The sequence below is a fragment of the Alosa pseudoharengus genome, unplaced genomic scaffold, assembly GCF_046254945.1.
Source record: "Alosa pseudoharengus isolate Yale_2024_CS ecotype anadromous, Long Island Sound unplaced genomic scaffold, YU_APseudo_1.1 YU_APseudo_1.1_scf_5, whole genome shotgun sequence".
NCBI lineage: Eukaryota > Metazoa > Chordata > Actinopteri > Clupeiformes > Clupeidae > Alosa > Alosa pseudoharengus.
The window spans coordinates 32,361,236-32,382,996 of record NW_027468837.1 but is presented as its reverse complement, the minus strand read 5'-3'; the positions used below and the strand labels follow the sequence as shown (position 1 = coordinate 32,382,996).

The window sequence follows — 21,761 nt, the reverse complement described above, 5'->3', positions numbered from 1 at the left end:
CGGTTATACCAAGCAAATTGATAGCAGCACTGTAATTGTATCTTTCGACTATCATTTGTTGCACGTGCTACAAAAATCATTCTGTGCAATGGAAGATTTACCAACGTTACACCGGTCTGATACAGTTTTGCCTAAACATGCGTGAGACTGAGACCCCTGTTTATTTTGTTTTAAGTGCGTGCAGGGTGTGAGAGGGGAATCGATGTGCTTTGATTCCAGCTTGGTAGTTGTAGTCTGTGAAATTAAAAAGCACGTGTGTGTGAAGTATCCAATGACACCTTCATTTCATTATGGCTGCTTTAGCAACACACCTTAAGCTACAGTGGAGTGGGTCCCATTTAGAAGTGGCTACTTCATTCACGCTTTCCTTGACTCATGGAGCTGCGTGAATTTTATTACAACTTTTCGCCACGATATGGCAGTTTCAGTCCGCTTGATACTGTAAGGCGTAAGCCATTGGTTTCCAAAGGAGATTTTATTTGTGTCGCCAGCATAGACTATTGACAATTTATGTTGTAAATAGGCCTACCTTATAAGACGAAGCTGAAGTTGGCCGCACATTCAGAATGTGGTTTAGTCAAGTTTCCGTTCCACCTTAAATATTGCAATTTTCTACCGACAGGGGGCAGTGCTGACTGCAAATACGCGATGACACTGGCATTTGCCTAGTAGCAGACGAACATGTAGGCTACTCCTCACAGACGAATAAAAGCCTTTTTTTCTGGTGACTCCATTGTCGACCAATCTTTAAGTAAATGATACAACATGCTTTCTGTCAAATAAATCGGTTCATATTGCACTTGTTTTGGGGGGGCTTTTCTGTTTCTTCTTTACATGAGCTATATTTAATATTTTACAATGTATGCACTAGATTTGATACCCATTGCTCACACATGATTTGCCGTGAGATATTACACCACATCCCGATACTACAGTCTCTGAGCTTTCATTTGACACCATGTATGGCCAATTTCGTCGTGAAAATTCACCCTTTTATTACAATTGAAATTCCATGAGCTGTTTTTCATATTCCACAATGTATGCACTAGACTTGATACCTATTGCCCACACAACATTTGCCGTGAAATATTACACCACATTCCGATACTACCGTCTCACAGCGTTCATATGACACCCAGCATGCCAAACTTCGTCGTGGAAAATGGTCATTTTTCTTACATTTAAATTACATGAACTATATTTCATATTCCACAGTATATGCACTAGATTTGATACCTATGGTCCATACATAATTTGCCGTGAAATATTACACCACATCCCGAGACTACAGTCTCTGTGCTTTCATATGACACCTTGCATGCCAAATTCCATCGTGGAAAATGACCCTTTTTCTTACATTTAAATTACATGAACTATATTTCATATTCCACAGTATATGCACTAGATTTGATACCTATGGTCCATACATAATTTGCCGTGAAATATTACACCACATCCCGAGACTACAGTCTCTGTGCTTTCATATGACACCTTGCATGCCAAATTCCATCGTGGAAAATGACCCTTTTTCATAGATTTAATTTACATGAGCTATATTTCATATTCCACAATTTATGCACTAGATTTGATACCTATGGCCCATACATCATTTGCCGTGAAATATTACACCACATCCTGAAACTACAGTCTCTGAGCTTTCATATGACACCTTGCATGCCAAATTCCATCGTGGAAAATGGCCATTTTCCTTACATTTAAGTTACATGAGCTATATTTCATATTTTACAATTTATGCACTAGATTTGATACCTATTGCCCACACATCATTTGCCGTGAGATATTACACCACATCCCGATACTACAGTCTCTGAGCTTTCATTTGACACCATGTATGGCCAATTTCGTGGTGGAAATTCACCCTTTTATTACAATTGAAATTACATGAGCTGTTTTTCATATTCCACAAATGTATGCACTAGATTTGATGCCTATTGCCCAAACATCATTTGCCGTAAAATATTACACCACATCCCGATACTACCGTCTCACAGCGTTCATATGACACCAAGCATGCCAAACTTCGTCGTGGAAAATGGCCATTTTTCTTACATTTAAATTACATGAACTATATTTCATATTCCACAGTATATGCACTAGATTTGATACCTATGGTCCATACATCATTTGCCGTGAAATATTACACCACATCCCGAAACTACAGTCTCTGTGCTTTCATATGACACCTTGCATGCCAAATTCCATCGTGGAAAATGACCATATTTTATAGATTTACTTTACATGAGCTATATTTCATATTTTACAATTTATGCACTAGATTTGATACCTATGGTCCATACATCATTTGCCGTGAAATATTACACCACATCCCGAGACTACAGTCTCTGTGCTTTCATATGACACCTTGCATGCCAAATTCCATCGTGGAAAATGGCCATTTTCCTTACATTTAAGTTACATGAGCTATATTTCATATTTTACAATTTATGCACTAGATTTGATACCTATTGCCCACACATCATTTGCCGTGAAATATTACACCACATCCCGATACTACAGTCTCTGAGCTTTCATTTGACACCATGCATGGCCAATTTTGTCGTGGAAATTTACCCTTTTATTACAATTGAAATTACATGAGCTGTTTTTCATATTCCACAATGTATGCACTGGACTTGATACCTATTGCCCACACAACATTTGCCGTAAAATATTACACCACATCCCGATACTACCGTCTCACAGCGTTCATATGACACCCTGCATGCCAAACTTCGTCGTGGAAAATGGCCATTTTTCTTAAATTTTAATTACATGAACTATATTTCATATTCCACAGTATATGCACTAGATTTGATGCCTATTGCCCAAACATCATTTGCCGTAAAATATTACACCACATCCCGATACTACCGTCTCACAGCGTTCATATGACACCAAGCATGCCAAACTTCGTCGTGGAAAATGGCCATTTTTCTTACATTTAAATTACATGAACTATATTTCATATTCCACAGTATATGCACTAGATTTGATACCTATGGTCCATACATCATTTGCCGTGAAATATTACACCACATCCCGAAACTACAGTCTCTGTGCTTTCATATGACACCTTGCATGCCAAATTCCATCGTGGAAAATGACCATATTTTATAGATTTACTTTACATGAGCTATATTTCATATTTTACAATTTATGCACTAGATTTGATACCTATGGTCCATACATCATTTGCCGTGAAATATTACACCACATCCCGAGACTACAGTCTCTGTGCTTTCATATGACACCTTGCATGCCAAATTCCATCGTGGAAAATGGCCATTTTCCTTACATTTAAGTTACATGAGCTATATTTCAGAAAAAAAGAATAACTGCACAATGGATGTAATTACACGCTCCTCGTGATCATTGTCAGATTTCAACAGTTATGACTGACAGTAGAAGTGTGAAATAAGAGAGCAATTCTCATTTATGCTATACATGAGCACACATAGAATTTGTGAGATTTTTTAAGTAGTGCAAAGTCTGTTGTATCTGGATGTGCTGTATGTCACGCCAAATAGGGATCAAATCTGCATAAATCGTAAAACATGAAATATAGCTCATAGAATTTCAATTGTAATGAAATGGGGATTTTCCATGACAAAATTGGCCATGCATGGTGGCAAATGAAAGCTGAGAGACTGTAGTATCGGGATATGGTGTAATTGATGTATGGGCAATAGGTATCAAATCTAGTGAATAAATTGTAAAATATGAAATATAGCTCATATAAATTACATGTATGAAAAATGGCCATTTTCCACGATAGAATTTGGCATGCAGGGTGTCATATGAAAGCTCAAAGACTGTATCGGGATGAGGTGTAATATTTCAGGGCAAATGATGTGTGGGCAATAGGTATTAAGTATGGTAAAATATTAAATATAGCTCATGTAAATTAAATCTATGAAATATGTCCATTTTCCACAACGAAATTGGCCATGCATGGTGTCATATAAAAGCTCAGAGACTGCAGTATCGGGATGTGGTGTAATATTTCACGGCAAATTATGTTTGGGCCATAGGTATCAAATCTAGTGCATAAATTGTGGAATATGAAATATAGCTCATGTAAATTAAATCTATGAAAAAGGGCCATTTTCCACGATGGAATTTGGCATGCAGGGTGTCATAGGAACGCTGTGAGACATTTGTATCGGGATAGGGTGTAATGTTTCACGGCAAATGATGTGTGGGCAATAGGCATCAAATCTAGTGCATCATTTGTCAAATATGAAATATAGCTCATGTAACTTAAATGTTAGGAAAATGGCCATTTTCCACGATGGAATTTGGCATGCAAGGTGTCATATGAAAGCTCAGAGACTGTAGTTTCGGGATAGGGTGTAATATTTCACGGCAAATGATGTGTGGGCAATAGGCATCAAATCTAGTGCATAATTTGTCAAATATGAAATATAGCTCATGTAACTTAAATGTAAGGAAAATGGCCATTTTCCACGACGAAATTTGGCATGCAGGGTGTCATAGGAACGATGTGAGATGGTAGTATCGGGATGTGGTGTAATATTTTACGGCAAATGATGTTTGGGCAATAGGCATCAAATCTAGTGCATACATTTGTGGAATATGAAAAACAGCTCGTGTAATTTCAATTGTAATAAAAGGGTGAATTTCCACGACGAAATTGGCCACGCATGGTGTCAAATGAAAGCTCAGAGACTGTAGTTTCGGGATGTGGTGTAATATTTCACGGCAAATTATGTGTGGGCAATAGGTATCAAATCTAGTGCATAAATTGTAAAATATGAAATATAGCTCATTTAACTTAAATGTAAGGAAAATGGCCATTTTCCACGATGGAATTTGGCATGCAAGGTGTCATATGAAAGCTCAGAGACTGTAGTTTCGGGATGTGGTGTAATATTTCACGGCAAATGATGTATGGGCCATAGGTATCAAATCTAGTGCATATACTGTGGAATGTGAAATATAGTTCATGTAATTAAAATGTAAGGAAAATGGCCATTTTCCACGACGAAATTTGGCATGCAGGGTGTCATATGAACGCTGTGAGACGGTAGTATCGGGATGTGGTGTAATATTTTACGGCAAATGTTGTGTGGGCAATAGGTATCAAGTCCAGTGCATACATTGTGGAATATGAAAAACAGCTCATGTAATTTCAATTGTAATAAAAGGGTGAATTTCCACGACGAAATTGGCCATGCATTGTGTCAAATGAAAGCTCAGAGACTGTAGTTTCGGGATGTGGTGTAATATCTCACGGCAAATGATGTGTGGGCAATAGGCATAAAATCAAGTGCACAAATGGTAATATATGAAATATAGCTCATGTAAAGTAAATCTATAAAATATGGCCATTTTCCACAACGAAATTTGGCATGCAGGGTGTCATATGAAAGCTCAGAGACTGCAGTATCGAGATGTGGTGTAATATTTCACGGCAAATGATGTATGGGCTATAGGTATCAAATCTAGTGCATAAATTGTGGAATATGAAATATAGCTCATGTAAATTAAATCTATGAAATATGCCCATTTTCCACGACGAAATTGGCCATGCATGGTGTCAAATGAAAGCACAGAGACTGTAGTTTCGGGATGTGGTGTAATATTTCACGGCAAATGATGTATGGACCATAGGTATCATATCTAGTGCATATACTGTGGAATATGAAATATAGTAATTTAAATGTAAAAAAATGGGCATTTTCCACGACGAAATTTGGCATGCTGGGTGTCATATGAACGCTGTGAGACGGTAGTATCGGGATGTGGTGTAATATCTCACGGCAAATCATGTGTGAGCAATGGGTATCAAATCTAGTGCATAAATTGTAAAATATGAAATATAGCTCATGTAAAGAAAGAACAGAAAAGCCCCCCCAAAACAAGTGCAATATGAACCGATTTATTTGACAGAAAGCATGTTGTATCATTTACTTAAAGATTGGTCGACAATGGAGTCACCAGAAAAAAGGCTTTTATTCGTCTGTGAGGAGTAGCCTACATGTTCGTCTGCTACTAGGCAAATGCCAGTGTCATCGCGTATTTGCAGTCAGCGCTGCCCCCTGTCGGTAGAAAATTGCAATATTTAAGGTGGAATCGAAACTTAACTACACCGCATTCTGAATGTGCGGCCAACTTCAGCTTCGTCCTTATAAGCCTACCTGTAGCTTAGGGAAGCTAACAGCTTTCTATTAGGATCTAGTTTGTTAGTTACGGTTTTGTCATAACTCCGTGATGCATTTTTGCATTTAGAATAGCCAGCGCGTGGATATCTCAATCGGAAAATTAAACAATATCGGGTGCCTATGGACTAGGCTGGGTGAACCCAGCCTGATCTGCCCGCTATTTATTTTTTGATTTCTTAAAAGATTGAGCTTAGTCTGGTGAAAGCCAGACTAGCCATGGACCTCAGTTACACAATGCAAGGGAACATGAATCAGCCTATATTTGCACGAACAATAACGGAGAACAGCTCTTCAACTTTGGCCCGTTAAAATGTGTATGAACAGTCTAGCGACGCATTTAATCAAGGCCCATTTGGACATGTCAGTTATTTGCACCACTGGTTAGATGTAAAACAGCATTTCGTTTCAGACTACTGTTACTTAATTTGTGCATTAACAATAACGTTTCAGACTACTGTTACTTAATTTGTGCATTGACAATAAAGTATTACATGAACTAAAGATGACTGAAATCTTATGTAGAAGAAGAAACATTCACAAAAAATCCATCCATCCAAAAATGACCTTTGTTTTTGATAGCTGTTGAAAACGGCATGGAACTGACAGAGATGTTTTTGTTTATAAATAAATAAATAAATAAATAACATTATGCTGATACCTTTTGCTTTTCCCAAATACAATGTAGCCTACAGGTGTAAGTGACCTTTCATCAATCCAGTTGCAATGGATGAACTGTGATGAACTGCCCTACTTGTGATTGTTTAGAGATTTTAAAGGTTTTATAACAATTGCTACATCTTCTTTGGCTATTCTACAATCTATTCACCTTTTCAGCACCAGTAGGCTACTTTCTGTGCAGCCGCACACACACACTCAGGCATGCCAAACAAGCATACACAAAAGTTTCAAGAGTGGGGGATGGAGTAAAATATGGAGACAAATTGAAGTGTGATTTATTTTCGCGGAACGGATGTACAGGACTGAGCGGCGGTCATATTTTGTACCGCTATGCGGTACATCTAGTTTTAACAATATCATAGCGCTATATCATTGAAATATATGAAAGAATATATTTATTATTAATTTACCTGAGGTGAAGTCCCCCCCCCCACACACTTTAACCCCTGTGTAAATGCACACACACACACACACACACAGATATACTGGTGTGTCCGAAAACCAGTCACCAACTTGAAACAACGAAATAATTAACTTTTCCCCCATCCCTGGTGTTTTGGCCCCGTATTTGAGCCTGTCCATCTCCAGTCGGCCCTCCATGCCTCAGTGTCCAGTCTCTTGCCCCTACGGAGGAGCCTAGCGACTCCCTCTCCACTCCAGCACCTCCAAATGGAATACAGAGCACGGCTGCTCACAATGGAGCTTTGTCACAGAAACAGTGAAGTCATAGTTTCCAGGCTCTGCTCTGTGCGAATGCCTTGCGACGAGGGGGAGAGCGACAAGCCAGAAGAGGACTCTCTGAGGCATTTTGGGGGGGTAAACAAAAGAAAAGAAATATTAGGATTGTGTGTTTTTAGGCACACAGCAGTCCCTTTGACTGGACCCTCACAGTTGTAGCACCGCTGGCTGCTGTCGCAGGTGAATTATGAATGACCGCTGCCCCCCCCCCCCCCCCCCACACACACACACACCCACCACACTCCTCCACAGCCCTTCTTACCCAACACAGTGGGGTATATGAGCGTGTGGAATAACATCAGGCAAGATAGGAGCCATATCCCACCTGATATGACATTATCTAAATATAATCAATCAACCTTCAACGATTCAGCTACCTTTTTTGTTGGCTATTTTATTCCATCACTATAGTTATGAGATGTCATGTCTGTATATGCATGTGTGTGTGCTAATCAGGCCTTAATGTAAGCCTGTGGACTAGTTATCTTCAGGGTTGTGAATCATTTTAAGCTTGTATTTTGCTTATCACTTTCTGGATATCTTATTCTAGCTAGGCTTTTGAATTAAAACAAAGAATTTGGCAATCGACCTCCACAATGATGCTGTTTTATCATAAATCTCTCATGAGTCCACCCTAAATATCCTGTCTCTGGATTAGTATGGATGTTTGGGGTCTCACATAGACTGCTGCCTATCTCTTTCAGACACCCACTGATCAGTGGCTTATCAAATGCCAATGGGATGGCTGACCAGATCAGGCTTACGGGACTAAGCAACACAGCCCCAAAGACAGCTGACAGGAGCTGAGAGTGGAAGCCTGAACTGCCATCTCCCACAATACCTCTTGCTCTGAGTGTCACTGCACCTGATATTCACCAATGACATCGTCATTTGTAGAGGTGAGGGAGGGAGCAGCAGTGGAATAAAAAATCAGCTCATTATAGACCCTTTCAACAATAAAAACAAAAACAATGCTTGAACATTCTATTTGGGCCCCAATCTACTTCCTCTGCATTTAGATAACACATGGAATGTTAAAAAGGAAGTCTTGTGGGGCCAATTATGATGCTGATAATGGAACTCTCTTGAAAGGGTCCATATACCATATTTTATGACAGTTGGTAATCAGTTGTTGGTCACTTGTTCACCTCTTAAAACTCATGACTGAAAAGGTATTACATGACCTTGAGCATGCTGCAGAACTGTTGGTGTGCATATAAATTCAGTAATGCAGTATGATAGTGCGACCACAGAGAGCTTTTAATCTGACTTCAGGCTTAATGACTTACAGATGCAGTGTGCCATTCTAATCCATTAGATGTTGTGTCAACATGTGAATCTCTTCTCATGATCCGTTAGCTGTCCATTCTGTATGTTCAAAGAAATCTCCAGAAATCAAGCAATGTCCTGGCTCTGTAAATCAAGGAAAAACAGGACCAAGACAAACACTATTCCAGCTGATCAATACATTGCTTCAAGAGTATGTAAGAGAGGGGTGTAATTTGACACTGTTGAACTTAACCAACCACATTTCACCTGAATAGGAGACTGCACCTTTAAGGTGGATGAATGTGCACATCGCAAAAGTGCCTTGTTACCCAAAACCGACTCTTTACATTCAAGAACATGTTTGAGAATTCATGTAAATGAAAGCTGAACTATACATAGCTATCTCCTACAACCTCGACATACATTTCAAATGAGTATAAACTTGCTACATTCTCCTGCACAGTGCATGTGAGAAAATAGATTATAACATAGGCCCTTAGAGAAATCACAATCTGACAGTTCACATCATGTAGAGAGAGATCTGAGGTTCAAACTCTGGATGTGAATACATACAAGCATTGCTGGAGGGGTGATGTTGCCATGGCAATGTAGAGTAATAGGTTCATAGCCTACTCTGGCCATTTTTGTCTGTTAAAAATAAACTACTTTTATTTGTAGGCCTAGTTTTGATGTCCTTTCTTTTAAAGATTGTGTATGGGGTAGACGGGTGATGAAATGTGACATTATGAATGTACACATATCTGTCTCTATGTGTAGCTTATAGGGTTTTAAATAAGTATCTATATAATTATCAATTTGCATACTTGGGTTATTTGGCTATGTAAATGTTTTTCAGACACCTTAACGTAGGTTATTCATCAGTATGAAACAGAGCATATTTGGCATTTGTAACAATAGTTTTCCATATAAATTATTACAATGTATATCTTTACATGTAGACTCATGTATTTTGCCACCATTTTGTTTATTATGAGGGCATTGAATAGCTGTACGCCTAATTGTTTGTTTGTGTGTGTGTGTGTGTGTGTGTGTGTGCGTGTGTATGCTGGCTGATTGGATTGGTTGAGGGAGGGGGTTCTACAATAGGAGGAGTCTCGTGCAACGCTTGAGTCGATTCAATTCTCAGCTCTGCATAAAATTTCAAAGTGGTAGCTAATCTCAGATCGCCCAGTCACCGAATCACACGCGCTGTTCCTGTTTAGTATATGGACACATACGAATTACAATGAACGGACCCTTCGGAATGGACGCACGCGTAAAGTTTAGTACTTTGATGCTGATTATTTCCTTGATTTAACCTGAAGATTTTGTGTTGCTGCTGTTTTTCCCTGGTTGACTTTTTGCGCTGGATGGCTATCACAAGAAAGGAAAAGCACCCGTTCCTCTCCGCTATAGCATAGCACTTTCTGCCCCAGGGAGTAACCATAAGCAAAGATCTATCAATGCAGGTGAGCGTGACGAGTCGTTCTTAGAACTGCAAATCCCTGTTAATTTACGGCACTTTGGGGGAAGAGGACAGAATCAAAAGGGTCTCATAGGTATTGAACATACGCTAGTATAGTAGCCTAAGACGCAGATACAAAGCACGGGAGAAGAGGAGAGAGAAAACACTGCAAGCTACGAGAGATCACTTTAAGGAGCTTTTGCCCCAAAGCCTCGACATCTCACTGGACCCTACTACATTCATACCTCAGGAAACATGTCATCTCAAACTAGATTCAAGAAGGACAAAGAAATAATCGGAGAATATGAGACACAAGTCAAAGGTGAGTGAGACTGCAGTGTTAGACTACAAATTGGCCACATCGTTGATCTTTTACGGGGAGATTTCTTTGATCAGTGTTGTCTCTGAATCTGTGCAATGTGCAAAAAACAAGGGATTACCGTTGGAGTGAGTCACTTTCTTCGGATTCTCATGAAAAACTTTAATTATGAACTCATTGTGGCAAATGCGTAACTGGAAACAGGTTGCTTCATCTCCGCTTTTGGTTACATTATATGTTTTCATATCTTGGCCTGTTTGTTGTACACATGAAATGCTTAGTCTAAATAAACTCCAGCTCTGCAAGGGTAGACTACAGTCATGTGTCTTGTTCTGTAATCAAATTACAAGATAACTTTACCCAAGAAGCTAGAATCTACGCCTGTTCTATGCTCGGCGTAAAGGACCTAATGTTTGGTACTCTTGGCAACACCCAGATTCTACGCCTTGGTAGTAGCGACTGTTCGTCATTGAGGTGGACGAAAATGTTTTAGTTCCATTCAGCAGTAGATTGTCAGGCATTCACTACCGTTTGTATGAATGGTCTGGTTTGATTTGGGTCATGCATTCGCAAGCTGGAGGGTGCACGCTTTGTTGCTGGGTAGAACCATCATTGTAATGTCATGCTCCGCACACAGATGGGTGGAACTCCGTTAATTGTTCTCCTTTGTTGACGTTTTACGCTCCCCCAGTGCCCCCTCTGACACGCTGAAAAATATTCATTTGTCGCATCGGATTGGCGATCAGCGTAAACATTAAATGCACCTCACATGGTCTGTTGCATGCAAAGGTCTTACCACTGCAGCGTCGTAATCGAGTTGAAAAGAGGCTGCGGACCTTTGCGTTTTGTCCATGTGTACCGCAACACGAACCCCATCACTGGCCAGAACGCCCAGGCGTCAATTGAAAGGCTTGCATCTTTTTACCTTTATTTGTAGGCCACTGTGGAAGACGGCATGTGTCTTGATCTTGCTTATCGATGCTCGACACCTTGCTTGAGTGCATACATAAAACATGCAATAAGGATGTTATGCAATAGGGCTTGCCTATTTACCGGTAGGTGTTCTCGTGTATGTTTTAGCGCTAGATAATGCTTATGTTGCTTTGACCAGACCCACCGTAGGTTAGAATGGATTCAGCTCTCACACGGTATCCGTGTATTTCAGGCCATGGCCTGCATGGTAACAGCGAGTAAAAGGTGCCATATTGCCAGACGGAAATATTTCCTTTTTCCAGTTTCGAAGTGAACCAAAGAGTTCACCATCCATCGTCCAAGTCGTCAATTAATCAGTCTGTTCATCGACTGCCGGCAGATATGCCAGTGACCAAATGTCTAGCATTTTCAGGCTGTTATTGGCACTTGGCTAAGGCATACTTAATTTATAATCTAGGCTACCAAAAAATAACAGTATACAGTAGCTCTGGTAAGAGCTAGCCTTTTATGTGGACTGGCTTCCATAGAGCTTATCCTCTGTGAGCTTTGTGCTCACATTCTGCTATCTTGGATTATTCCTAGATTGGAGTGGATGAGCGTTTTTTGTCAAATTGATGATAAATTGTTATTTATCTTAAACCCGTGAGGATATTAGTCAAATACTACAGCACTGAATGACTTTCACCAGCAGCGAAACCCAGATTAGGTCATTATCAAGTATGTTAATCTCACACTGGAAGCAATTTTTCCAAAATCATGTTTTATCAGGGGCATTTTTTGATGTGTGTTAATTCCCATTACTGTCATATGCTTATACTGCCATACTGTCCTTCATATCACCAACAAAAGTTATGGGAAGAATATCTAATTCATCATTACTGTCATCATCATAAACCTCATCCTTCAGCGTCTTACTTATGTAATGGGAGGGTGTTGAGAAGGCAGGAATGGCTTAGGTCGAGATGGAAAAAAAAAGCTGAGCTCTTTAAAAATGTTGTAAATAATGTAGGACATGAAAATGAATTATAGAGGGATGGAGATGGCTGAACGCAGGCCGGGCTAAAGAAGAGCGCAGAGGAAGCACCAGGCCAACAGGGAGACTGAGAGCCTCCATAAACGTCACTGTGGTTAACAGGGATGGGTTCAATGCCAGGGTGAGCTGAGGAGAAACCCCCCCGCCAACCCCTCCTGCACTCCAGACAAGCACCTGCTCTTGGCCTCCTCGCACAGAGTGCAAGGCTGTCACTGCTACTGCGGCTTGAGCTTTCTTTCCTCCAGTGTAAATCTAGACCTCACTCAGATACGTCTGGACTAAAACCTACTACTTTATGGATATGGTTCGGGGGGGGGTTTATATTGTCTTCTTGCGTCTATAATCAAGAGTAGATCGTGCGGAACAGTACCTTATTAGTGGTTAGTTTGACAGTGCAAATAGTGTTGTGTTGTAATGTTGTGCTGCCCCTCCCCCCCCCCTCCCTCATCCCACCATTATCTGCGACCTCTACAGATTTGGAAATAACTTTTTATGTCCTTCACCATCACTGGGTGCCAGTGTCCCACGTCAGCCATGCTTGATCATCTGACTGCGAGGCCTTGTTGTGCACTCAAGCATCAGTTATCTAGTTTGTGTCTAGCCCTGCCACGGATGCGTCGCCCCTGTTTATTAAGTCAACATGCGAGAGACAAGGCCCCTGAAGTAGGGGGTAGGGGGCTTTGATGCTAATTCAGGGAGAACCACGCTCATTGCTCATCCTTAGCCTGGGTGCGTGAGAAACGCTGGGGTTTTCCAGACACAAACATGTGGGGCTGGGGGGTGTTTTTTGACATTGAGAGGTGTTCCTTTTGTTGGCTCTACCCAACTAATGAGATGCAGTTTTAAATTGCACCTGTCATATAGTGAGTTATTGCTACTGGGGTTGTGTGAATGCTCTAATGCCAGAGAGAATGAGAGAGAGAAGGAGATGGTGGCATCATTGGATTCTAAATGGATCTTTTGTAAAGCCAGTTGCTACGTTGCCATGCAGAGATAATTTTAGACAGCAGTGATGAATTGTGCCTTTCATTAAGCATGTAATGAAAGAACATTTAACCATACAGAATATGGCTAAATCAATCAGTCAGTATCACTGATCATTTCGGAGGTTCTCCCCTGTGCAGCGATTGTTATGCCATTGGTTCTCCCTTGAACAGACAGTCTGTCCAGATGAACTCGTTTCTCCTTCTGCGGCTTATCAGGTGTGCCTATTATCGTGCCTCAAGATGCACTTTGATATACTTGTAATTAAAGTAAAATATATTGACCTCCAAGGTGTGTGGCCCACTTCATGAATTATAGCTACTCTGTCATAAACAGACATAAACACACTTTTCTTTCACTTAGAGATTTACATTTATTTATTTAGAGATAAATCTGACCTGTCAGACCAGGTCCTGGTATCTGTTTAGACTAGACAGAAATCTTTCTCGAGTGAAAATGTGTGCAACACTGAATTGTCATTCAGTCATTTGTGGTATTGGCTGATAGGCTAGTTTGAAAAAAGACTTAGTTTCGGTCGAAATATTTGGGGCTTGCCATCTTAAAGAAGTTTCAAACAGGTCGGTCAGGGTGTTCATTTGTCACAAGACTTGCATTGTTTGTCCTTAACAAAACAATGCTTGGCCGTCCTTTCCTGGAGGAAACCCAGATAAGATGATTGATTTACGATCCCGGCCGCTCAACAGCCTTGTTCTCCTTGATGTTATCACTGCCCTTTGGAGATTTCATCACTCCAGTTTGACTCGCACATCCACTTTGCGAACAAGGACAATCATCCACGATTGACACTCAACTTGTGCCATAACATCGACTATTACCTCCGCTGCACCTTTTTGATGTTAAGCAGTTTTCATTAATTTTTCTGAATAGTCACAAAAATCAGGAAAGTTAGGTATTAGGAAAGAAGAGGAATGTAATTTTTTCACCTGTTTCAACCTGCTCCTGAGATATATGCATGTGGATTCACTAAAGTCTTGGGCCAGATGGCGCATTCTGACTCTACATGATGGCGAAACAATGTGAAAGATGTACCAGTGCTGGCTGGCTGTAGCAGTGTCCTGTGATTCATGACCTGCGCACTGTGTGTGTGTGTGTGTGTGTGTGGCCAGCATGTAGGAAGCTGAGTGGCCGTCTGAGTGCCCGCTGTTTCCCAGGGTTACAGTACTGTGAACAAGGGGCTCTTCTCTTTTTCCATACATGTTATGCTTGTTCTGTATTTGCACATTGCATGTGAAAGAGACACAAATTTGCAAGCCAAGTGTGTCATGTGGCCGCTTGGCTTGTGTGTGTGTGTGTGTGTGATAGTTTCTAGACCTGTGAATAAAAATGTTTGGGGACCTCTACTTGTCTCCCAGCTCTGTTTGTTTTTAAGCAGAAAGTGTTCTGGGGAAAAAAGGTTGAAAGAGGGAAAGCGAGAGAAAAATGAAAGGAGATCTTGGCAGCTGCCCTGCAGGTTTGGTCTGTCTGTGTGTTTTATGGTTATTTCTAACCATGTTTTACTGTTACTCAGCCCTGCTAACAGAACAGATTTATGTTTACAGATTTTGATTTTGGATACCAATAAGTGTTTTCAACTTTAAGATGATGAATTGTAAATAGCAGAGCACAACGTGGAATTATTTCGTTATGGCGTCACAACAGTCTTCTGAAGAGTTCCATTTTCTCCTGAGAACTTTGCTCACATAAACACACTCTACTGGTTTGACTGGGGCAGAATTACACCACTCTACTGGTTTGACTGGGGCAGAATTACATTCTGAAGACTCCAAGGCATTGTAGAGAGACTTTGTGTGAATGTGTCCCATATTTTTATTTTTAATCTTGTAAAAATGTTGTAGCTAGAACAGAATACTGCCTCCATCATATTGTGTTTCTGGTGAGTGTTTCAGAGAGTTGGAGAAAGAGCGGAAAGATAGATTGAGAGAGTGAGAGGCCCTGGTTGGCTTTGCTATGGTCCTCTGCACCTATGTCTAAGCTTCTTGGCTGAGTGCACCATTTGCATCTCAATGGAGACCCTCCATACAGACGAGAGCCGGAACTTGCAGTTAGAAAAAAAAAAGAGCGACAGCTTTTGAATTGGACCCTGTTATGCCCTCCAACCCTCTTCCCACAATCCCCCATATGGGGACAAGAAGGCTACCAGAGCAGAAAGCTTTACGGTGAAGAGGAGCACTTCCTGTCTGTCCTCTTCTCCAGAAGCATGTTAGACATGACTTGATTGAGGACTGGAATGACCTCTTGAATAATGTGAAAGAAATGTGGAGCTGCTTGGTCTTTTTTTGGCTGTTGTCACATCTGAGATTAAAGTCTTATGTTGAGCAGCTCTGGCTGGGTGTCTTCCATGTTATCACAGCTCTGGTTGGGTGTGGTGAGGATGGAGTTCTGTATAGAGAGATTAGCGTTTTAGCCAATGCTATTACTTTAGGTGGAAAAGGACTAGGAGCTAACAAATCCTTGATCACAAGATATTAGTAACTGTTACAATACGAATTGTGTGCGTTTGTATGGTACTGATTTCACTAGTTGCATTAGTGTGCATAATATAAGTTGGAAGTGTGCTAGATTCCCCTGCTTCCCTTAACTCAGTCTTTCAGTGGGGAGACCTGAGGTCAAACTACCCCGTCTTCTGACAAGGCTAATTGAATTGGTATATTATAGAACGATCTGATATGTGATATGCAATCATGGCACAGCCCTAGCGCACACAAACACACACACACACACACACACACACACACACACACAATGGCAAGCTCATGCACACAATTCTAATCTTATACCCGTGCTCATCCATTTAAGCTCAGAGCCAAGTGCCTGTGCCTCTTTTCTAGATTGGCTCGATCCAAAATCGGGCTCTAGCGCGTTTGCAGCCGCCCGCTGCACGACGCGTTTCCCCTCCGTCTCCTAATCCGTCTAAACCGCTCCGCTGTTATGCTGCCTGCCCATATGGTGGGGCTCACATGGCTCGCTTGTCTTTTGAAAGCTTGTTTTTTTTTATTAGATTTGTCTGTTAGTTATCTCCGGGCGGCTGGCCTCTCCTTGGCCCGCTCCACCCCTACCCCCACCCCAGTGAGAGGCCAGGGGGAGAGAGAGAGGGAGAGAGAGAAAGAGGGAGCGAGAACAGGTTGCCTGTCCTGGGCTGTTGGCTGCCTTCCCTGGCAACCGCTGCAGCTTTAAATCTGACCCTTTGTGATTAGTGGGGGGTTCAGTGCGAGCCCCTCTCATCCCCTCTATGGCTTTATGTCTGTATGATGACTGTGAAGCTTTAACAAGCAGGGGGCCGGGCCGGTTGAAAAAAAAATGTCTAAAAGTAAAGACTTGCTTGTTTCATCTGAAATCGATGGCACGTTGCAGCTTTGATGCTGTAGTTTAGCTCTGCAGCTATTTCTTTGGGCCATTTAGCAGTAAACTTTTAATGTCAGGGATTTAATCTCAAGCTAATGGTTCTCATTGCTCTCTCTCTCTCTCTCTCTCTCTCTCTCTCTCTCTCTTTCCATCAGTGATAATGTGATAAAAGGTGATCCATGTAAAGTTTCAGGGTGTGTCGGCCCAGTGCTCCGTCAGACCGTGTTAGGCAGTCCCCTGTGTGGCCGTGTGCTTGAATGGGGAATGCTGCTGGTGCGTCTGTGCGGTTGCAGGGCCGTGTGAATGGAGCTGCCTGCATGTGTGTGTAATTATTATTGAGGCGCTCGGTGTGGCCGCAAGATCTGCATGGTGTGACTGCAACCCCCACCACCTCACACCCCCTCCATCACCACCATTTCATGTCCTAAACCGGTTTCCGTCTAGCTGAGTAACATGTAAGGTCATAACTCTTCCTGTAATCTTCTGCAGCATGTGTGTCTTCACACATTAAGGCCTCATCTCCCCACCGCACTGGTGTGGCACAGTGTGTGTGTGAGTGTGAGTGTGAGTGTGAGTGTGAGTGTGAGTGTGAGTGTGAGTGTGAGTGTGAGTGTGAGTGTGAGTGTGTGTGTGTGTGTGTGTGTGTGTGTGTGTGTGTGTGTGTGTGTGTGTGTGTGTCGGTGTGTGTGTGTGTGTCGGTGTGAGGGCCTGTGGTTGTCAGCACATTTACAGCCTGTTAACTTCCTACAGGGTCACCCTCAGAGTGCAACAGATGTGACAGGGTCCGGAAGAGGGGTGAGATTAGCATCTCAGCACCTGAAATGTCCCTCCCTGTGTAGTCGCACGATCACAAGCGATGCAGGCTGTCACTGCAGAGGGAAAAAGAATCTTATCTTTATGAAGGATTTAGTCATGACTGGAGAAGCGTCCGTCATGAATGTATGTGTGAGTCTTACTCCAGTGACAGCCTTCATACCAACACCAACCCAGTGGTGTGTCAGCTCGGCAGCTGTCAAGAATGTGTCAAGTCTAAGTCACTTCACTGTCAAGGCCGAGTCGGGTACCAATGAGGATTCATAAGTCAAATACTGAACATTGCTAGTCACTAAAGAGAGTACTAGTCCACTGATGTGTGTGTCTGGAAAAAGATAATACTGGTACATTTCTGAAAAGAGATTTGGTCAACATGAATTCCCTATATCATAGACGCCTCATGATATTTCACCAATAGGCTACCTCTCAGCAAGACCATGGGATGTTTAGAGCCAACTATGACTGTGAAATCTCAGTAGGCTATTAAGAGTTTGCCCGTTAATGTCTATTCTTTTTATTGCTTCATTTAGTAATCAGAAAGAGGATGAATCCCACAGGACTGCAGTCTGTTCTGCATTTTCCCAGATCTCGGCTGTTTCAGCAAGACTCGACGAGTCTGTGATTTATGAAACCCCAAAAGCAGGCGACATCTCTGAGAGGGTGTTGGCACTGCCAATTTGAAAGCTATTCAATAGCAGCCTAGAAGTTGCTGCCAAACAGCAAAGCGGTACAGGCCAGCAGTCAGACACATTGAGGGGCCTGCAGCCCGGAGCCCAGAAGACCAATTTGGCCCTGATGCCCACAAAATTGATAATTGAATGTTCTGAGCCCCTTGTGCCCGGTCCCTTTTCCAAAGGAGAGTGTGCTAACTTAGCCTACTTGTGCTTTTACTCCTCACTTGAGTGTTGGCATGGAAACACGGATAGATGCACGCATATGCATTTGTGCTTCAAATCTGTCAGAATTGATATTCTGAAGATGTATGTTACCATGGTAGGAGCATAACATCATCTTTAACCAGGAAATGGAAGGCAAATACAAAAGCATAAACGCCACAACACTAGCCTAGATAGGCCTAGGTAGGCCTAGATACACTAGTGTGTTGAGCATGTGAAATGCACAGGGCAGACCCACTGCGGATAAGCTAGTTTTGTGCACACCTGTGTTCCATTCAGGTGGACCCAGGCATGTGTTACATTTTTGTTTGCAAGGGAGTCAGCTATAGCAGTGTGGCTAGCGCAGTGCTACAGAGAGAGGTTTTTCGGCTCTAAAGGCATTGACTGCTTTTGCAGGGGGTGCAAAAGATCCATAACATTGGACAAAAAGTTCCAATTCATCGAAAACTGTCACAAATGTTCCTGACACAATGTAGCAGAGCTCTCTGGGAGAAAGAAAAACAATTGTCCCGGTTGGAGGGCCGGGGTCTGGATGATGCTGTGCTTTTTATACAACATTCACTGCCTTGCCAGAGAGTTTCCATGGCTAGCACAGCAGGGCCGCTAGCAGTATCCATGATGATTTAAGGCCAGAGTCACTGAAATGCCCAGGAGCAGGCTGAGTTATGACAGCGTCAGGCTAACTGGGCATGAAGAATGGCCAGACAGCACAGCAGACACACACCTCCCTATGGCAGAGGAATGTCAGGGGGACAAAACGTTTGGAGGGTTGACCAATACTAACTTCTCAATCCTTAGGGTTGACCAATGCTAACTTCTCATTCCCCAGGCTCATTATTGTTGCATGAAAGCAAACAGTAGCTGTTGTTGAAAATAACAATTAGCCATCACTGGAATTTCTCGAGGAAGAATTGGGTTAAGACAGTCCGAATTACTTTCTTGTTGTCTCACAGCTGTTGCTACAGAAACAGACATGAGAATCTGTTTGTGGCATAAGCTTGGGTTTGGATATTAGGCTGTTGCCTGTGGCCCCTGGGGTTGCTTTTGGCCTGGGTTGCCTGGGTTAAGTAAACAAGAGGGAAAATGAAAGCAAGAATTAGCCAGATGAGCTAAGCCATCTGCTTTTGTTCGGAGTCAAGTCTCTGTGATGTTGATAATAACACTCAGACTATGAGGAAGAGCCTCTATTTTTAACGCTGCGTACAGTGGAATGTGTGAGTCAGGCTAGCCTGTGCAAAGACCGGTTTTATTAATTGGCTGGCTTTTGAAGTAAAACTCTGCCACCGAGTGAGGGAGTAATCGAGGCACAGCCTCTCGTTGCTCTCCATTGTTCTGCTATAGGCTTCCGCAGCCAAGCACTTCTGCACTGCAGTGTTCAGGGCTAACCGCTAAATGCTCTCCACCCCCCTGCAGCTCACGCACACCTTGTTAGCCAGTGCCCCCTCATGTCACGAGAACCACCTGACGCTCCCTCTCCAGTGTCCAGGCGGCCCCTCTGCTGCGTGACCATAGTGGTCCAAAGCTTCCAGTAAGAGCCAGGGCCCCTCTCCCTCGATACACTGTGCTGTCTTCGCTCCAGGCTTAGCAGCCAATTTTTGGCTGGAGGGAATTCTTGTGAATAATTGATGATGCTATTAAGGATTATTTTCCATAACAAGTAGGGGGAATGACAAACCTTTTCTCGAGAGGGGGAGCTTGGTTCCTGTTAGAGTTTTTGACGAGGGAGGCTATGATGGGGGAATTCTGGCTTTTTCTGTTCTTTTTTTCTTGGCTCGGTCGCAAAGTGTTACTCCTTGTACCATTTTGCCTTTTGTCTTCCCGTGTCCCACAGTGCATTTGCTTCAAAGCGGGAGTGTCTTTGGTGCATGTGTGCTGGTGGAGGGATCTCTCTCTTTCCAAGCGATGAGAGGCTTTTGGCTCAAACAGCTCAGGGAGCAGACGGACAGGGAGGATTCTGGGAAGAAAAGTCAGGGCCCACGCTTTTGAAAACCAGCCACTCTCTCACTGACAGGACTGCTTTCTCTAATCAATATCCATCAACATTTGAACCATATCAACATAGTAGAATAGGGCATTTCATGCCCTGACATTACAATTGTTTTTTGCCCAGGCGCATCATGCCATTTGCAGGGTAATTCTAGATAGATGATACAGTATGATAAGCATATTTAAATGATTCCATCTCGTCCTTTCTCCATTTTGAGGAGGATTATCAGGGGTGGGTGTAAAATGCAGGTTTAAATGATCATAGCTGCGATAGAAAACAGTCTGAAGTAGGCTACTCTACTGGCATGCTGAGATGCTCAGATTTGCTGGGAGAAGACCAGAAACCTGTGTTTTATTTATAGCTCCTGTGCCGATGTTTATTTCATATCAGCAGCTCCATAGAAAAAAATACAGAGCAAAAAAAACTAGATCAAGTCCTGTTATGACAGAGTGAGTGTGACGATGGTGATGCATCCTGCTCTACTGTGCCACATAGCCTGAAACAAAAGTGTGTGTCTGCATCTGTGTTACAGTGTTACTGAGTGTGTGTGTGTGAGAGAGCGAGAGTGTGTGCATATACAAATGGTGGGAGGGCTGTGTGTGTGTGTGTGTGCATGTCATGTCACCGTGCATGAGCGTGGATGGCTCTTCCCATCCCCCCCCTGCTCTCCTCAGCATGTCTTAGTGGATCAGCTCCTCAGAGAGAGAGAGAGCCCTGCGCTGCAGTCAGTGGCGGGTTGCCGGGGCGACGCCGTGCAGTCAGGCTAATTCCTGTGCTCGCCATCCCCTCGTCTTCCCAGCACTCCGCTCCTCTCCGCGCCGGCTCCTGGGTTTCAGCCGCGTGATTGACGGTTGGCCCCCCAATTGGGCGTGTCTCCAGAGCTGGGGCCTTGGGTTGCTCAGAGCAACGGGCTCATGTAACACACTGATGACAGTCTGGCAAGATGGGAGGGGGAGAAAAAATCAATGCTCTGGCTATCATTGCTCTTCCTGAGCAGACAGAGACTTGGGGTAAACAACAACACAATGCTGGCCAGTCCCCTCAGAGCAATCAGACCAAACCCTTTGTATTTTTCTC

General features: G+C 42.6%; 1 protein-coding gene across 3 annotated transcripts in view; it reads left to right on the top strand.

Annotated features, from left to right (window-relative positions):
* Positions 1–10,073: 10,073 nt before the first annotated feature.
* srgap3 (SLIT-ROBO Rho GTPase activating protein 3) overlaps positions 10,074–21,761 on the top strand; it is a 72,547-nt gene continuing 60,859 nt past the window's right edge. For all 3 annotated transcript variants that reach the window (XM_076269139.1, XM_076269138.1, XM_076269137.1), the window contains exon 1: positions 10,074–10,678. In XM_076269139.1, the coding sequence (XP_076125254.1) occupies positions 10,612–10,678 (67 nt within the window). In that variant the 5' untranslated portion in view covers positions 10,074–10,611. The remainder of the gene's footprint in view (positions 10,679–21,761) is intronic.